This window comes from Bombyx mandarina, chromosome 08, assembly GCF_030267445.1.
Source record: "Bombyx mandarina strain Sakado chromosome 08, ASM3026744v2".
Lineage (NCBI taxonomy): Eukaryota > Metazoa > Arthropoda > Insecta > Lepidoptera > Bombycidae > Bombyx > Bombyx mandarina.
In genome coordinates this window covers 15,369,345-15,387,838 of record NC_143215.1, presented here as the reverse complement: position 1 = coordinate 15,387,838, position 18,494 = coordinate 15,369,345, and the positions used below count along the sequence as shown (strand labels likewise).

The window sequence follows — 18,494 nt, the reverse complement described above, 5'->3', positions numbered from 1 at the left end:
GGAATAGCCTCTTAGGCTACCAGGAAATAGGTAGGGAAAAAAATTGAGGCTTCTTCTTCAGGTCTCTAGATGGGTGGCGGCATTTACGTTGTGATGTCTATAGTGTCCAATCTCTTCGCAATCGGGAGACTACGAAGTCGTCGAACTTGTTAAAGCAAAAATATTAAATATCTTACATTCTTAATTCCTACTGGCTCCTGCCAGTAAATAGCATTAGTAGGAGAATGATACAATTATTTGTTACTAATACTTATGTGTTAGGTCAAATCCGATGTAGGTCGAGTTGTGAAAATCAATTGAATAGACTTCCGGCTTCCCGCGCTGCGACACTTCCGTTATACGTCATGTCTATACAAACAGTAAATGTTCAACAATTTCCAAAAGGTGTATTCGCGATGGTGCGTTCTTGAGAGTACATAACAATTGAATTCGAATTTTCATTTCTAAGGGACTGTTTAAAAAGTAAACTCTTAGAAAAAGGTTGACAGTAATTGAGATAGTTTTTTCTGCGGTTTTCGCGAGTTCCAGATATAATTAATTTTTTTTAGCAAATTACGCACGATTATCCTGCCTCTATACTTATACATCTAAGTGTATACATTTATAAATAATAAACACCCAAACAAAGAACAAACAAACCTGATAATGACACAAATATTTGCCCTATATGGGAATCGAACCCACAACCCTCGGTGCAATAGTTAAGGGCATTAACTAGTGCACCATCGAGTCAGTCAAATAATAATGGTTGTTTACAATTTTCGTTTTCAATTGTCCGTGACCAAGAATTAAATAATTGAGATTTTATAAAGAATTCCAATATAGACTCTGCTTTAGTTTGACCAAACACAACCGTAGGAGCTTTGCGTATTGCGTAGCTTTGAGTGTTTGAGTCTCACTAACTACGTTCATTTGTACATTGGCTTTCAGAAGGGATGCAGTGTCCGTGCAATATTTTGTATTTATAAATATAAGTTTTGTCTTTCGGACTTTATTAAATTTAATGCATTTTTTTAATCATTTTGTCTTTTTCGTGCACAATGTTGAGTGAATTCCGGAGAATTCATGTACGTTTTAATTACAGTAATAAGTATTGAAATTAGTAATAACTTAGTAAAATTAGTAATCTGAATCATTTAATTTTTAATTGGACGTTAAATCAAACGCAATTGGGAATTTGTAATTCTCGCTCCAAATAAATATAATATACCAACAAAATGTATGACTTGAACAAAATTGAGAACATCTTGCTTTAGATAAACCTCGGTACTTTTACAAAATAATGTGTTGATGTGTTTCAGTTGGACGAGTGTAGCGATTACGAGCAACGTCGTCGGCTGAGGGCTCGCATCCGCACACTCATGGCCGAACAAGAAGGTAGGCCCTTAGCTATTTACAGCTTCTATGATATGAATATTCATTAAAGCATTCTATGTAATACCCCGTGTGTTTGCAGCATGCACGAGCGCGGTGACAGAAGCGCTGGAGGCAGCGGGCGAGGCGGCGGGGGAGGGCTCCGAAACGCGCGGTGAGTCTCTACTTCTGCCGCTCCTGCAGGGTCTACTGGGTAGCGCCGGAGACCGACTGCTCGCCGGACTCGGGGCCGCACCTGCTGATGTTGTGGCCGATGTACGGCGGTCCCTGGCCAGGCTCCGATCAGCACTGGCCCCGCCCGCCCAGCACCCGCAGGCCAACGCCCTGCTCACTCTAGCGGACAAGCTGGAAGACGCCCTCGACGCCGCCGACCGGCTCGATGGGTGCCGCCGCCGTCCGCGACGACGCAGTCGGGCCGCTCGACACACTGTCGGTGTCACACACGAGGACTTAGAGAAGGCGCGATGTCTAGTCGATCGCGGGGATTTCGAACGTCCGACCCCTACCCCGATCAAACCTGATAATACCGTCTCGAATACCGAAGCTGTGACACCCGAGCGAAAGGCGAGCGTAGATGATGTCAGCTATCACCCTGCTGTCGAGATCCGAGAGAAACATCCCCCGGTTGCACACTCAATCAACTATGAGCCCCCAAAAGTCGTTCACGACAACACAGCGGTTGAAAGGCGAAATCCGGCACCGCGTCGACCTGAGTTTTTCCGACATTCAGTAGCGGAAACGGGCGTGCCGGGACCGCAACCAAAACAGGAATCCCAACCTCGTACCGATAGACGCCCGTCCGACTCTAGGAGCAGCATAGCATTGATCGCAAATAAGTTCGATACCCAGGCGCAAGCTCCCCGCGAGACGCGTCGCGCCCCGTTCGAGGCGGCTCCCCGACGCGCACCTCGCGAGGATCCGAAGCGAGCGACGCTGTACATGCCACCGCCTCCAACTTACAATTTTGCCGCGTTGCCCGTCACTCGGGATGATTCCAAACCAATCGGTCGATTTTCTAATAATAAGAAACTACGTATGAAACGCGCTAATACTATTGATATCGGTCGGCCCCTTGGTGGCTACAGGATCGACAGTGACAATGATGATCAAGGACAGAAGCAGGCTCCCGCCGTACCGGAATTTCAGCCTCAGACCGAAAATGACAAAAAATTTGTCGCTTTCATGAAGAAAAATGAGCCTTCCGAAAGCCAGCAAACAGTACCGAATAACAATTGGAGCAGCAGGTTTGGAAATATTAAAAATTCTTTCGAGAGTCGAGAACGTGAAGAAAGCACACGTTCCTTAAGTGCGTCATCAGCGCGTCGTTTCTGGCAGACCACTGAGTCTGGCGCTCCCGCTCAGCGACCTAGGAAATTCTTTGGTGACACGAACTCTGAGATAGTGAAACCGCCATGGGTGACGGATCGCCGCGAGCCGCCTCGCGCGAACTTCCCGCGTCAGCAACCTCTTCCCCCTCCTCCTCCACCTTCGCTCCAACCCACATTTGCTCCTCTGCCTCCCACTCCACCCGTTCAACCTGCTGCCCCACAAGCTCCAACGAAGCCTATAGTAATTAAGCCATTTGTGGCGCGTCCGATTCCGGTCAATCAGTTCTCACACGCACCGATGTCCGCTTTCAAACCGCTCTCGAAAGCCGCATCTCCAACGGCCACCCCAGCCCACGTATGGAGCCCGCCCTCTACTGGCACAGCATCTTCTCCTGCGTCTGAAGTTCCGCCGGCTTTTCCTTTGATTCCAAAATCGATCTTGCCGCTTTCCCCAACCATTGCTCCAGCTGCTCTCCCTATTTATAACGACAACGAAAGGCAACCAGCACCCCCTTCGTCAACGTTTAATCCTAATACTTTCGTTTTATCCTCCCCGAAAACGCAGACACATCCACAGATTCCAAACTACCCTCTGCAAGTTATACCAAGTCAAAACGATCTCTCTGCGCCGGAGCTTGTTCGCAAAATAAACGATGAAAAACCTCAGACCGGTGAAGTGGACGCGCAAAAGCTTCAAATAGAATTCTATGAAAGACAAATCCGACAGAGACAGCGGAGAACCGACCAATGTCCAATCGACCGGAAACCGCCGCTCACATACACGGTCACTGATTTCACGCCGAACGGCGGTACTTCGACATTCGTCCCGCTACAACGCACTCCTGACATTGAAAAAACTCGCATCCAAAAAGTCGACTATTTGCCAGATGTTGTCACTAATGACACAGAACGATTGCAGTCTCATCCCTCGTCGACCGCACCCCGTGCCCCACCCTCCCCGCGATCCCTCAACCACGCGAAAATTTCACACTCGCAACACAACGGAGACGCGATGTACTCGAATGGCACCGACGAGGATGCGGCCACGGAACACGGCAGTGTAGTAACGCGAGTAATGCGCGGACCGGTGCGGGGCGCCGCCACCATCACCGCCGGAGTGCGCACGCGAGGTGACGAGGGACGCAGACCCTTTGCTGCCGACAATCTCCGCGGGGTACTCGATAAGTTCTCTTCTCCAAAACACGAAGTCTTAAACCAAATCGAGCGGAAAAAGCGCGAAGTCGCACGAGTACAAGCGCCTGGTCGGTCTCCGTTGGGGGCCTCTCGCGAGTCGGTCTTGTCTAGTTCGTCAACAGGCAGTGCGCCATTGAGCCGCTCGGGCTCGTGGCACCAAGTGGTTCCTCCACAGCCTTCTTCCCCTCGGCGAGTCGTAGCTCGTGCTAAGTCGATGCACCTTCTCGCCGTACCCAAGCTGTATGAAGGAGGTATTGCTCGCGAGGAAGTGCAAGACAAAAAGAAAACTGTGGAGGCGTACTTCACGGGACAGGCGCGGTCGAAGGCTCACGCTCGACAAGCGCCGTCATATTCTCTGGGGCGCAGCCGCACGATGGCCGCGGTGACAGAGCTGCAATTCCTGGACGAGAGCAACGCAGACGACGCATTCGAAGACCTGGTGTCGGCGCTCGCGTAGCGCCGCGAGCACATTCCACTAGTTAGGAGCGGGAGACGAGCGAGACGCGCGTGAGTCGTGTGTGTGTGGTGCCTGCCGCCGCTTGTGTCGATCCCCCTCACCCCGGCTCCCAATCCCTCATACGCACCCCTCACCCCAACGCGCCCGTCACCCACCGATGTATATAACGTAACATGCGACTTCTCATCTCCGTGCCCTGTAACCGTGTTTATTTTCACTAATAGCTTTAAGTATCGTGTACATATTGTCTTGCTGATTGTTCCCGGCGTGTTTCAAATAGAATTAGATTTGGGAGCGTGTAACCCGCCCAACATCGTTTGGTAAATTTGTTTATTTCTTTATAGAAGAAGAAGAAGTTACGGTGACATCGAGCGTAAGGAGGAACTCGTCGGAAAAGACAGTTAGCAGTAGTATCACTACGAAAACTTCTAAAGGTTGGTGACGACAACAACCCATACGATTAACTCTAAAATTGATTCTTCTTGTAATGTAAGATGAACTATTCTTATTATCTAATTATGATATTATTAGTGATAGAGAACAGCACACGGCCGGCGCCGAAGACCGTGTCTCCATTCGCTAAGTTCCGGCAGCTCGAGAAGCAAAACTCAACAAACAGTCCCAAGTGAGTTCTTGTTGATTGTATTTGATCTACTCGTAGCAATATCGAAAGTATATAAATTGACCACAAGGTTGATTATTGATCTGGCTCATTTATTATGTATCATGAAATTATCTTTTGGCTTCATAATGATATTTAATGCAATATATTTTATTTATTTCCTGCAGCCATATCTGTGGATGCGAATGAGGATAAAAATACAAGTAAATATACGAATCATAGTTATTATTATAACTTAATATTTAGACGCATCATTTATACAATTATTTTCATTGCTCGCGTACCATTATTTTATTATAGGTTGAGCACATGCGGATTCTTGTCAATAATCGCATTCGAGTCCTTAACCTACCATCAAAACTTCATCATTCGGAGCTCGGCTGAAACAGACGCTCGTTCTTAGTCGGCAAAAGCATACGCGTTTTTTGTAAATAACCATCGATTACTTAACAACCACTACGCGTTTAGCACACGAATGTGAGAGAGAAAGCACACGAACTAATCGGCGTGAGATCGCTCGAGACTAATCCGCGGAAAGAGCACGCGAGTCAAGATTAACCTGAGCTCCCGGTTGTAGCTCGCCCAAGACTCCGCAGAGCCCGGGCTCTCCGTCGCAGCCTTTCTTCAAGTTCACGGATCCCGCACTGCAAGCGAGCGCGCTCACTATTAAAGAGCGGCTGCTGCAGTGGTGTCGCGACAAGACCCGAGACTACGAGGTACAATGTCCGCCCGACGCACCCTCTCCCCACTGCGTGTACTATAGCATCGTCTAGATACGCGATACGCCCTTGTAAATATTAGTTAGGGCAAAACAACACCTTTAACTCAAATATTCAAGCTATAAGTACGTGTCAATTTATAAATGTAAACGTGATGGGGAGGTGCTCTATGGGATATATAAACGGATGCAGCTTTTTAATAATTCAGATTTGATGAAAAGCGATCGTCGAATCAATTTTCAAATCTTGTGATGATAAAAATTTGCATCAGTTTATTTTAGAGCGTTTGGTCGTTGCGGAAACCCGCGGGGTCGATCCTTCAGCATGCAGGAGCGCACCTACCCGAGACTTCACTAACACACGTGCGCACTGACGTCACAACTCACAACCTCCGCTTTTTAGTCGCTTCGTTATTTGCTATGCTGGTTTTCTTTATGTATTTATTTCTGTTATGTTTATTTTTCAAGTAATATATTCATGATCATTGCAACAACCGAATTATATTACTTTGGCTGTTAAAATTTTAATTTTAAGTAATAATACGTAAGTACTTCGATTCATGCAATCATATCTGAAATTAGTAATTATACTTCGATTGATAACGTGTTTTTTTGGCAATTTAAACGTGTTTTGTTTTGTTGATTGTAAATCAATGTATTGACGGCATGGATGTGAAAAATTCCGTTTTTTCAATCGCATGTACTTTTGTGTTTTCCTGGGTGTTTTTAATGTGCACAAGAAATAAGGTGGATCATTTATAGATATGTAAATATTTATTGTAAAAATTACATGACCGATTTTGTCCTTCAAGCACAAAATTGCAGTTTTACCCTTGCACAAAATCACAGGCACTTAAGAGTCCGTAACAATTATAATTTTAATATCGTAAATGTAAATATCCAATTTGTTTTTGACCTTAAATAATAGTTGAAAATATAATCACACCTTTTCAGTTCCTAAAATATATTAAAAACGCAGATAAGTATCCAAGTAGCGTCACGTAAAAAGCTTCATTTCTCAACACGCGCCATGAAATTTTCAGAATGTAAAGCTGGAGAACTTTTCGACGAGCTGGGCGGACGGTCTCGCGTTCTGCGCTTTACTACATCACTTCCTGCCGGACGCGTTTGACTACTCAAAACTGACGCCGGAGAGAAGACGACACAATTTTACGCTCGCCTTCAAAATTGCCGAGTAAGTCGTTTTAAATGAGATGGATAATCGCAACTAGAATAATAAGCTAGGTATATGTACGTATATATTATATTTTATTGCTTAGATGGGTGGACAAGCTCACAGCCTACCTGGTGTTAAGTGGTTACTGAAGCCCAAAGACATCTACAACGTAAATGCGCCACCCACCTTGAGATAAGAGTTCTAAGGTTTCAGTATAGTTACAACGACTGCCCCACCCTTCAAACCGAAACGCATTACTGCTTCACGACAGAAATAGGCGGAGTGGTGGTACCTACCCGTGCGGACTCACAAGAGGTCCTACCACCAGTATGGGTATATTTTTTGTAGTGAAGCTATCTAGCCTTCATATTTGTAGGATGATACAGCCGCTTCAATACCCCTGAACACGTCTCACGGCAACCGGTGTGCCGACATCCACAATGTGACGTCTGTCGGATCCAGTAACCAAATAGCACCATGTGGGCCGTGAGCTCGTCCACTGATGTGGAGCTGTCACTCAAGATCATTGACACTAAAGTACCAAGGGTACGAAGTCTCAATATCACTCAATGCTCGTTGGCTGAATAACTGCTATACTAATATATAAATCTACACTGGTTTTTACGGATGTTTCGTTATAACTACCGAACCATGCATCCGATTAACTTGAAACTTGGTATCCATGTAGAAAATACATGTACTTAATTGATAGGCTAATATTTATATGAGTATTGAGCTCCCTACACCAGTTGAGGGGGCGTTAATGATGAGAATCTTTGTGGGGGTGAGAAATAATAATGTTAATTTTAAAAGCCCAGCGAATCCGAACGGGTACAGCTAGTCAGTTTATAAGTATAACGACCGTAGGTACTATTTGCTAAGATAAAACCAATGATTTATTCTGTTTCCCAGTGAGAAGGCGGGCATATATCCCTTGCTGGATGTGGAAGATATGGTGACGATGCGCAAACCTGACTGGAAGTGCGTCTTCACCTATGTCCAGTCCATCCACCGCCGGTTCAAAGATCAGAACTGATCGTCTACAGAACTTTCCTTCTACCTCAATTCCTGCGCGATCATATTATGCAAACATTCAAACTTAGATTCTGGAAATTATACGATTTTCCGTTAGAGTAAAGCTTTAGCGTGCAGAGTATATTAAATAAATATTCTTGGCACGATATTCATTGTCGTCTACTCGTAAATCGTAAATTTCTAAAGCACGTTTCAATGATGTTTGTGTGTGAGGGCGCGGGAGTGCTGAGGGCCGGGGGTCGGCGCTGGTGAGGTGTAGTCAAACGATAGTGTCACAAAAACGTTATTCTAATTCTATGTTACGTCCAAAGAGTGTATGTTGTTGATTTTTATTGTTTTTTTTTCTTTTATATATATAAACTTATTGAAGTGAAATTTCTTTGGAGGGTCTGATGGCAGATATCGAAAAGAGAATTTATTTAGGAACCAACTTATAAAAAATTGCTTTATAAAAAAATACAATAATCTCACATTGTCCATAATCTCATTTTATTTTCGAATTCTAATTCCCTTCTGACTTACAAACCATTACCAGATCAAAGTACTTACTCCGTGGTGTGGCCCGCAAGTGTCCAGGCCCGCAGTAACAACATGTATAATGTAATGACATTAATTAAACCGAACCAGAGAAATTTCACTTGTAAGTCGGCCGTCGTTCTGACGGTCATTGTCCGCCCAACTTGTTTCTCCAAGCGCTCTCGGAATCTCCTAATTATTTTATAATCTCAAGATGTGATTTTTAATTATTCTAGTTTATAAGACGTGTACTAACTTTATCGAACGATTAATGTTGCTGTAGTTATTGAACTGCGTTTGAGGATCGCTTTGGCTTATTCTTTCACATAAGGAAGTTGCATCCTCGGAGTCTGCTCGGAAGAAATGTATTAACGTAATTTTGACATTTTTATTATTATTATTATTTAACAGCAGCTTTACTTAATCGCCTAATTTTACGAAAATGATGTATGACATATTTATAAATATTTAATAATGAAGAATAAATTAACTTTTTTTTTTCGATTCGTGTTTTATTTGTCCAACTGACGCGACCAGTCTTCTGCGCCCGCGGCTTCACTTCAGTACTCACCTACTAATATTGCTGAATTGAGATCTAGTAGATGAATACTACTAGCATTAGTAGATGAGCCCGGCGCCCGCCTCTTCTAAATACCACCCCTTATACTGGCGACTGACCACTGACCGTTTCACCGAATCGTATTCGCGACGAGCGCCAAGTCTACAGTGTCGTTCAGCTCGGCTCGGCACGGCTCGGCTCGGCACGGCTCGGCTCGGCTCGGCTCGGCTCGGCTCGGCTCGGCTCGCTGTACCAACCACTGAACGCTCACGTGACACAGACCATTCGCGAGCTTTAAATGGATAACAAATTTTCAGCAAACGCAATTTCGTTAACACAATCTCACACCTGTGTGCTAGTGTGAGTTTTTGAACGTTCTCGATAGCGTAAAAGTTAGCTCATATTTGTATGGACTGGGATCGTTTGCTTACGTTTGCCGCTAGGGGCGCTGCTCCAACTGCATACAAAATTAGCTTAACTTTTACGCTATCGAGAACGTTAAAAAACTCGCACTGAGCACACTGGTCTTCAAATATGAATCATCTTCAATGGTCTTGTTTCAAACCCTTGTAGTTCATGAGGCAGACTGTGTTTGGCAGTGGGAATCAATTAATAAAATTTCCAATATGACAATTGTGTAGTAGTATGTAAAATACGATTATAAAGAAAGCGGTTGCGAGAATAAAATACACAATCGACATGGACATTGCCAGGTCAGCCACGCACTTGACGCCGGCTCACATGTAGAGTCGAATTGCTCACGCTGGTTTGTGAAGTATTCTTAGGCAATATGTAAATTTCAATTCATTGAAAGAGCATTTCAATGAGGTGGTCCTAGAAAGAGTTTCGCCGCAATTTAATTTATTGAAATATTTTTCGAAAGACAAACCTGAAATTGTTAATTTCTAATATACAGATAAAATAATACTAATGGTATCTAGTATAAATATACACTAACTGTTATATAAATCAATTTCCTGTCTAAGACTTTCAAGAATCCGGCAAAGTATACGGAACAGCGACCATAAATGGATCAGCTACATTTGTGCTCCGATCTCTGGTGGAGCTATCAACGGCTACCACGGTCTGGTCTGATGCTTGAGGGGTGAGGTGGGGGGAGGCACGGAGGGAGCGGTGCGGGGAGAGGGTGACGTGCACGTGCAGAGTACTGTCGCGCCACGCCCTCCACGAGCTCTGGTGCTCTTGAATCTTAAGCAGCATCCAAGTGGTTAAAAGCCCGTTTAAGGCACCTGTGAAATAGTCAAGAAACCTACATAATTCTATCTACTAGAAGATCTAACATTAATCGAAGCTTATCCGTTTATTAAGTCCATGTTATATTAGAAGATATCCAATCTTGACATTTATCTGTTGTAATCACCTGGCCACAATTATTTACGTATTATGAGTATTTACTTAAAATAGGAAGTAGAAGAATTGCGTAGGCCAATTATGGTAAGGAGATTATTTGAGTAAATACTCAAAATGATGGATTATGGCTTACCATCTCCTTACCGCTTCACTTTGAGTTAAGGATAGCCGTTTAGTCAATTTGGCTTTATATATGTCTGTGAGTAGGGACATTTACATTATTAAAAAGAGTGCATAAGCCTCGATAGGAAGTGAACATCAGACAGGCTGCCCATCTACGCCAAACCTTAATTGAACTCCCTAGATGCATGGGCCTTATGTTTACGCTCACCAATAACTCCAATCAAAATCGAAGAGAAGAGGTTAGCGGCCAGCGCAGCCCCGCCGCCGCGCGTGGCGCCCGCCTGCAGCACGGCGTCGCACGCGTGCAGCGCCCGCGCCGTGCCCAGCACGCTCGCCGCGCCCAGCACCAGCCCGCGCCACGCGTCCGCCGCCAGCGCGCGCCCCTGCCCCGACACCGCCCACTCCGCCATGGAACGGATCCAGGACCATCTGTGTCACCAGCATTACGAACCAGTCATTTGTCTGTCGAGTCTTCAATATATGTGTCCATTTCCTAATGGCTTCCTATCGCTTAGGAATCGTTACAGTGTATTTCGCTAATAACATAGTGCTAAGCGCTGGGGTTCGGGATAAATAAATGTTCCACCAAAGTACAACTAAAAACTGTATTCAACACTTAGAACTCTTAAAACACTCAACAAACACTTTAAAATTCTCAATTCACTTCGTCCGCTTCGCTTCAGGTGATCCGTTCGCTGTTTCGCTTCGATTAGTTCCGATTATTAACTGACTGCGTGCCATCCCTGCAGCGCTTTTATAGTCGATATCACATCCCTAGAATTATCGAGAATATTCCGCACATCTCTAGTATTATTTCCGCCATCTGACAATAGATAGCGTTGTACTTCTCGAGAGTTCTAGGTGCTACTAGATCCTTCGATGTTCGTTCGACTATTCGGCGATAGATGGCGTTACTTTTACCGGCGTAAAAATAGTATTTACTCGCACATCTGTAGATATACAACAAGACACAACGAGATAGCGTGTAAATGCTCTACTAACTTATGACTCCTCGTAACAATGTAATGATGCCTGCACAGCTCGCAATACGAGGTGGCCGCCTGCAGGAGCCAGCGCTCGAGACAGGTTCGATGGACAGCGGCGATGGTTCCCCGGCAGCCGCACGGCCTGACCAGTCTCTCGGCGCTCTCTCCTCCAAAACAAATGCGACATATGTCCGACCGCAGGCTTCCCGTGAAGCTTGGAACATCTTTAGGAGTTACGGTGCCCTGTTAGGAGAATCATATTCTTACAAAAAACTTACCTTACAACCTTAAGACTTAGTCCGGATTGCTTTTCAATACCTAAGCATGCGGTAAGGAGGATCTAGCAGGGTGATGAGTCCAAACGGACGGAATAGGTAATGGAGAATCCTCAATTCTGTTAAAGCATTACCTAAAATTGTATTAAGTCCATTGCTGCTAAATCCTTGTCCGTGTACGTCCCAGCGTATACAGGGTGCGCCAATCACCACCATTACAAGAAAACTCGTAGTATTCAAAGTCAAATTAACTATTTGTATTAATTGTATAAGCTTGTAGGAAAATATAAAAATGGAAACAAAGCTCTGATCCAATTTTGTAGAGCCTTGAAACTCTTTGTGTTTGTCGAACGAAAAATAACAATAAATCAATATTAACACTTCAGCTTAATGCAATACTTTAATTTATTATCTTCGATCAACAATTGTAACATTATGGATACATCATAAATGCCTTTATTGTTCACTGCCACTAAATAGAATCATTGCTATGATCCTATGCAATTGTAGGTATCTTAAGCACTTACTTGTTTATTCAATAATAACGCACAGACAGATCCTATTAAAGATATGGATCTGCCAGCAGGATGTACCAGAGAAGATGCAGGAGATGAAACTGTCAGGGAATCGGCAATACGAGCTCGCAGCAAACGCTGTTCTTCCACTTCATTTACTTAATAATAAATAAATAAATAATTATTTTCCAGACAATCAACAAGGTTTCTGACGGACACCCAGTCGGAATGGAGTTTTATTTACCTACCATACATTTTATGTGTTTGTATTAAGTAATGATTAAATAAAGATAAAGGTTGAGTATAAAATAATTAAACGAACCATTAAATGTGAACATGTAAATACGAATAATGTTGAAATTTGAATTTCTCTAATATTGGTGAATGTTTTTTATCGCAATTTAATTATTATTTTTAAATACCCATTACTCTACTACATATTCTCTGAATTGGTGGTAAGGTGAATCGATAGAAAAATATTTAATTTCTTGTGTGGTCAAGAAGTGGCTCAAAAACACAGTTACACTTTCTTCAGCCCGCAAACAAAACGTACGGTAAGGGACTCTATTCCAATAATTATGAAATTATATTTCACTAAGCAGTAAGAATATTAGTATTACAGTAATCAGCAACAAGTTTCAGCATTTTAATGAGACCTTTTATCTAATATTATCGGGGCTTCTCCAAATATATCGCGAAATCTTCATTTTTTGTAAAAGCTGGAAAGTATAGATGGATTGACTGATATGGGCACGGGAATTCAATGCTATCAAACCAGTCGCTCACAAATGACCAATCCAATAAGTTTGTGTTGGGAGGGAAAAGAGGCATTTGAAGAAGATTCGCTACCTGGAGAGGCGATCCCAGAGATTATTCTGCAACTGATGTCCGTCTGCTGTGACGACGACCGGAGCTCTCTGTCGCGTTGGTGCGCCTGAGAGAGGTGGGTTTGTTATATTGAAGTTTTATTTCTCAATGTATTTTTGTGTTGCGATATACTACATACATACCGGACCTAGGTATATTAAAAATTAGCAAACCCTGAATTCCTTACCGACACTTATAAATGGTGAATCTGTGCTTCACATCGGTTATAACGATTTGAAAGTGTCCTTCCAAGCCAAAAAGGCTTTTTTGAACAAAAATCACTTTGATTTTAATTAAATGAAAGTAAACTACCATATTTTCTAAGGTTTTTATTATCCTATTTTACGATTTATGTTAACTAATTAGCTATTTAGACATTTATTTCTAACACCATTGTTTATTTGAATTTAGGTAAGAATTATTCTTATTATTATTATTATCCTTACCTCAGTTATCTATTCAAACCTGTTTAAAAAAAAATAAACGTAGATTTGGCTGATTCGTGGTCAGACAACTAAATGGAGTATAATTTTGCTTGCTTTTGTAAAATTATTAAATATCCAGCCACTTTCGTTGAATTTTATAACAACATTATAGAAATAGATAAAATCGTACTGGCACTTGCTGCGTGGAAGAACAGGTCGAGGCTGTGACGCTCATGGTGGCCCGACTCTCGGACTCGTCGCAGCCCCGGTACATCAGCAGGGTTTCAGCCTCATTCACGTAACAATCCTATAGCCAATAAATGTGGGAATCAGCTTTTTGTTGGTTAATTGCCATATAGGCAGACGAACATACGGCCCACCTGATGGTAAGTGGTTACCGTCGCTCATGGACGTCAGCAATTCCAGGGGCAGAGCCAAGCCGCTGTCAGCCGTTTAATACTCTCCACAAGCCTCGTTTGAAGGACATGTGATAGCGCTCGGGAAACACCGTGGAGGGGAGCTCATTCTATAGCCGGATGGTACGTGGCAAAAAAGACCTCTGGAAACGCACTGTCGACGAACGCAGTGGCTCCAGGTAGTATGGATGAACTCTACTCTAATGGAGGGCGGTGCGATGCTAAAAACGAGATGATGGTATCATCTCAAACAATTCCTCAAAGCACTCCCCATAGAATACCATACGGTACAAAATACAGAGGGAACCGAAGTCCTTCCGCAGACCCAGGGGTTCTAAACGATCCGTGAGAATGGGCTTATCGACAATCCGAACAGTATTTCCATGAGACATACCTACACGAAACTTTATACGATATAATCATGAGTTAGTCATTCAACAATTCCAGCCCCCTGGCTCTGACAATCCACACAACAAAACACAATCAAAACGGAAAGAAATATGTGTTATTGAACAGACGAATGTTTTGTTAATCCAAGAGCCGTATCAATTGGTACAACACCCTGCAAGAAATATGTCCCTTTCAAGGCGGTCGCCGAACAGTGAATAAAGAGCCAGACTGATTTGGCGTATACGAGTGCCTTCTTTTAGTCATTTTAGATGCTCTCGGTGTTTTAGGTAATCACTTAGTTTAATAAAATTAATTCGTTTGTTACTATTTTCATTCTGTGGTGTATAATATTTTACGGATGCAAGTATTTTGGTACAAACTCTAATTATATTGGAGAAGCTGCAAGTTCGATGAAATCTAAAATTGATTCTTTCTAAAGCTTCTTGAATTCGTGGTTTGAGCGAGGCCGATGAGAGGACTGCCTGTCTCACATCCTGCACTGTTTGTCTTGTGAAATCATCCGCCTGGTTGGAATCTACGAAGCAATTTCGTGTTATAAATCTGTTCATTTTTCAAAACCGTCCATATTAATGAATCTATTGATTTTTACTGTAATTTTGAAATGCACTAAAAATGAAAGTGCACATTTCAAATCATTATTAATGAAAAAAGATACTCTTTGATGTTGGGATGAACGGTGCAAGGTGGTGTGATCGACGTCGTAAACAGAAATAGATAACTTATGCATTATATTTCCGTGAAATGTCGTACATGACATTTTTCTTTTTGGCTTTTAAACTTTTTAGCAAAACTATTTTAGGTCATGGTAATCAAATCAACTAAAAGTATCGTACTATGTTAAAATTCTCCAAAATTTTTAATGTCATTAAAAACTTATTATAGGCAATCTTTGGTATCATCATTAAAAAAAAATTATGTTTTTAAAAGTATGTTTACTACAAGAGCTGTGGCATCATATCTCTCTTTCTTCGTTATTTTATAAAATCTGAAATTCCCGGTTCTTATTTCTGTGTTTAGCAAACATAAATTTCATAGCTGTTATATGGACATTAATATTTATAATAGTACCGTGCAGTATCCCTACAGAACAGCTCAAACTTATTTTTTTTATTTCTTCGAATTAACAATCGGTGCGAATCGATTTTTGAAAAAAAAAGCGCTTTTCAGATACCTGTGTTAATAACCAATGACGTCTGCAGGGTCGCGCCCCTGCCAGACAATAAGGGCGCCGCCACCGAAATTATATAGGTTCCACTTACATACACTACAAAATATTCTTTGTAGTGGAGTATCGTTATATAATGAGTTACAAAAGGTGTAACATATACCTTGTAAATAACAAAACATTTAAGTACAAGTTTCCCAAAGCTTACGTCAAAACAATAAGTCAAAATTAACAAATAATAATAAAAAATACATTGAAACATGAAGATTCGTAAAAATAGGGGGCGCTTCATGGGTTTCGCACACAGGCGCTGGCGGGGTTCTGCGGGAGGCTGGCCGTCTGTGGCCTGATAGTGATTTGGTAATATTTGTAAACTATACACATAAAACTAAACACAGAATTATCATACCTATTCTATTGAAATAATATATCTTGTCTGATATTAAAGTGACCCACAGAATCAAATATATTAAGTGTATAATCTATGCACAGAAAATTTATGGCAACACTGGACTCGACTGTCAGACATTAAACTATCAATTTGTCAAACAAATCCAATTTCATTTAGACGCTTGTTTTTCGCAACCCACGTGAAGAATCGCATCATATTGTGAAATACATCATAAGGGAAAAGGTTAACCGAAAAAGCATAATCATGGCGGTTCGCGTTCAATTTGAAAATAATAATGAAGTGGGAGTGTTCAGTAAGTTAACAAACACATACTGCCTTGTCGCGATTGGAGGTTCGGAGAATTTTTACAGCGTGTTCGAAGCTGAATTAGCGGAGACCATCCCAGTGATACATGCGAGTGTTGGAGGCTGCCGAATCATCGGTAGAATGACCGTAGGGAACAAGAACGGGCTATTAGTTCCATCTTCGACCACGGACACAGAATTACAACACATTAGAAACAGTCTGCCGGAGAACGTGAAATTACAACGCGTGGAGGAACGGCTTAGTGCCCTCGGTAACGTCATAGCCTGTAACGACTATGTAGCACTTGTACATCCTGACTTAGACAAAGACACAGAAGAAATATTAGCCGACACATTAGACGTCGAAGTATTCAGACAAACAATAGCGGGAAACGTACTTGTTGGTTCTTACACTGCGTTGAGCAACCGAGGAGGGTTGGTACACCCGAAGACAAATATACAGGACCAGGATGAACTCTCTTCGCTACTCCAAGTGCCCTTAGTAGCGGGAACAGTTAACAGAGGCAGTGATGTCGTAGCTGCTGGAATGGTGGTCAACGATTGGTGTGCATTCTGCGGACTGGACACAACATCAACTGAGATTTCTGTTATTGAGAGTGTTTTCAAATTAAATGATGCTAAACCGACTGCAATCACATCTACAATGAGAGCATCGCTCATTGACAGTATGTCATAACATTGAACTGTGAAATAAATCTTATGTTTAATAAATATTACATTATAAGTTCTGTGCTATTGTTTTGGATTACCAAAACTCAATTTGATTTACTTGTTTGTGAATACTGATAACAAGATTTTGTACTTCTGTTGGACAGATTGCATAATGAGTACCAATGAGTCATTGACCTTGTTTAAATATATTTAAAATAATAAATATTCATAAAAAAAATGCTTTTTAGTAAAGATAATTATCATTTCAGTTTATTATTAATGGCTTAGAGTTCTAGTACCTTGGCGCCTTGATACTACAACTCAGTAATAAATATAATATTTATTTATTAATAATAATAAATACAATAATAGTAAAGTCTTAAAGAAAAAGAAAACTAAAAATATTTGGTGCAGAAGGGGCTACTAGCCGAAGACACTACCTGCTCATCATTATATACTATGGCTCATAATCATCACATAATGAATGCCACACTGCATGTATTGCATGAATTACTATATTAATATCTAATCATTCTCAATCACCACCACTATCTCTAATCAATTGTAACCATTATAGGACTATTCTTTCAGAGCAAAAAAGTCTCATTATGTATCTGCCAGTTGTATAGATATCACCATTCTGTTTATTTTACTAGGAACCATGCACATTCTGAACTAAAGATGAGGGTAGGGCCTATAATTGACATTTGCCTTATGTCTCAAGGTGGCAAGAACTATTTGTAATGTCTACCAATGCTGATAACCCCTTCACCAATCATGACACAATCTACAGTTGAAGAAATATCTAAAGCTGCTGGATATTTGGTATATGAACGACTTCAAGAGCAGCACTAAATTTTTGAAATTTAATCAAGAAACATTTAAGTTTGTTAATTTTCTGCTTATCAATTTTGATGATAATACTTTGAATAAGATTTACAAACTCGGAAATAATAATGGAGATAACAAGCAAAATAGGTACTTAAATTATGAGCCCGTTACGATTGCTTGGGCGTGAATAAATAAACCTATGAAATAATTTTGTTTTAGTGAAGTATAAAGTGTACCACAGGTGACTGCGGTTTTATCAGATTTTTCGTAATGTTAAATTTTGTAGATGAAAATATGTTGAAATAAAACCGCTAAATAATATACTATATAATTTATTTTTAATACAATACACTCTCATGCCTATCTATATTTGCCACATTCGTTGCACTGGAAGTACATCAAACAACGCATAAAAGAAAATTACGTATATTCAAGAATTAACATTTCACGGTCATAATATATTATGATAAAAGAGTAAATGAAAAAGCTGCGGAACTTAGGTTTTTTTTCACTTCTAGTCCCGAAGCGGTGTGATGTTTTATGTGACTTAAAAACAAAGTTAATTATCTAACAATAATAATTACAAGGATGTAATAAACAATCTACATACTTAATAAAGCGAAATAAAATCCCCTGAAAATTACTGAAATAATTTTCCTCTACAAGTATCGCGATTAAACACTGCTAATCTGCAGGTAACCTGTATCAACACATCAAAGAACAATTTAACAATTATTTTTATTCGATTGACGGAAGGAACG

At 41.5% G+C, this 18,494-nt stretch overlaps 3 protein-coding genes across 10 annotated transcripts in view; 2 read left to right on the top strand and 1 right to left on the bottom strand.

Annotated features, from left to right (window-relative positions):
• LOC114239545 (uncharacterized) overlaps window positions 1-8,923 on the top strand; it is a 70,889-nt gene extending 61,966 nt beyond the window's left edge. For 3 of the 8 annotated variants that reach the window (XM_089729347.1, XM_089729346.1, XM_089729348.1), the window contains 7 exons: window positions 1,302-1,377; window positions 1,457-1,528; window positions 4,698-4,787; window positions 4,885-4,978; window positions 5,553-5,691; window positions 6,737-6,888; window positions 7,783-8,923. In XM_089729347.1, coding sequence (XP_089585473.1) covers window positions 1,302-1,377; window positions 1,457-1,528; window positions 4,698-4,787; window positions 4,885-4,978; window positions 5,553-5,691; window positions 6,737-6,888; window positions 7,783-7,906 — 747 coding nt within the window. In that variant the 3' untranslated portion in view covers window positions 7,907-8,923. Of the gene's footprint in view, window positions 1-1,301; window positions 1,378-1,456; window positions 4,404-4,697; window positions 4,788-4,884; window positions 4,979-5,142; window positions 5,179-5,552; window positions 5,692-6,736; window positions 6,889-7,782 lie in introns of those variants that run through there. The other 5 variants (XM_089729344.1, XM_089729345.1, XM_089729351.1 and 2 more) reach the window with 4 other exon arrangements.
• A 484-nt stretch (window positions 8,924-9,407) lies between these two features.
• Window positions 9,408-15,047, bottom strand: LOC114239552 (uncharacterized). Its single transcript, XM_028169788.2, has 7 exons — window positions 14,729-15,047; window positions 13,733-13,849; window positions 13,100-13,184; window positions 12,263-12,408; window positions 11,477-11,703; window positions 10,683-10,903; window positions 9,408-10,230 (listed from the first exon to the last, which is right to left on the bottom strand). Exons 1-7 carry the CDS (start codon window positions 14,915-14,917, stop codon window positions 9,971-9,973), a joined length of 1,245 nt encoding a protein of 414 aa, XP_028025589.2. The 5' UTR covers window positions 14,918-15,047; the 3' UTR covers window positions 9,408-9,970.
• Window positions 15,048-16,062: 1,015 nt separating this feature from the next.
• eIF6 (eukaryotic translation initiation factor 6) lies at window positions 16,063-16,979 on the top strand. The gene has a single exon (XM_028169785.2). The coding sequence runs from the start codon at window positions 16,190-16,192 to the stop codon at window positions 16,925-16,927; it is 738 nt and encodes a 245-aa protein (XP_028025586.2). The 5' UTR covers window positions 16,063-16,189; the 3' UTR covers window positions 16,928-16,979.
• Window positions 16,980-18,494: the final 1,515 nt, after the last annotated feature.

Excerpts from the sequence above, each read along its gene's own strand:
- LOC114239552 (XM_028169788.2), bottom strand. The coding sequence starts at position 14,917 with ATGAACAGATTTATAACACGAAATTGCTTCGTAGATTCCAACCAGGCG. Across the intron at positions 13,185-13,732 it reads CTTCCACGCAGCAAGTGCCA|GCGCACCAACGCGACAGAGA; the intron begins GTACGATTTTAT and ends CACCTCTCTCAG. Across the intron at positions 12,409-13,099 it reads CTCTGGGATCGCCTCTCCAG|TAAATGAAGTGGAAGAACAG; the intron begins GTAGCGAATCTT and ends TTTATTATTAAG.
- eIF6 (XM_028169785.2), top strand. The coding sequence starts at position 16,190 with ATGGCGGTTCGCGTTCAATTTGAAAATAATAATGAAGTGGGAGTGTTC.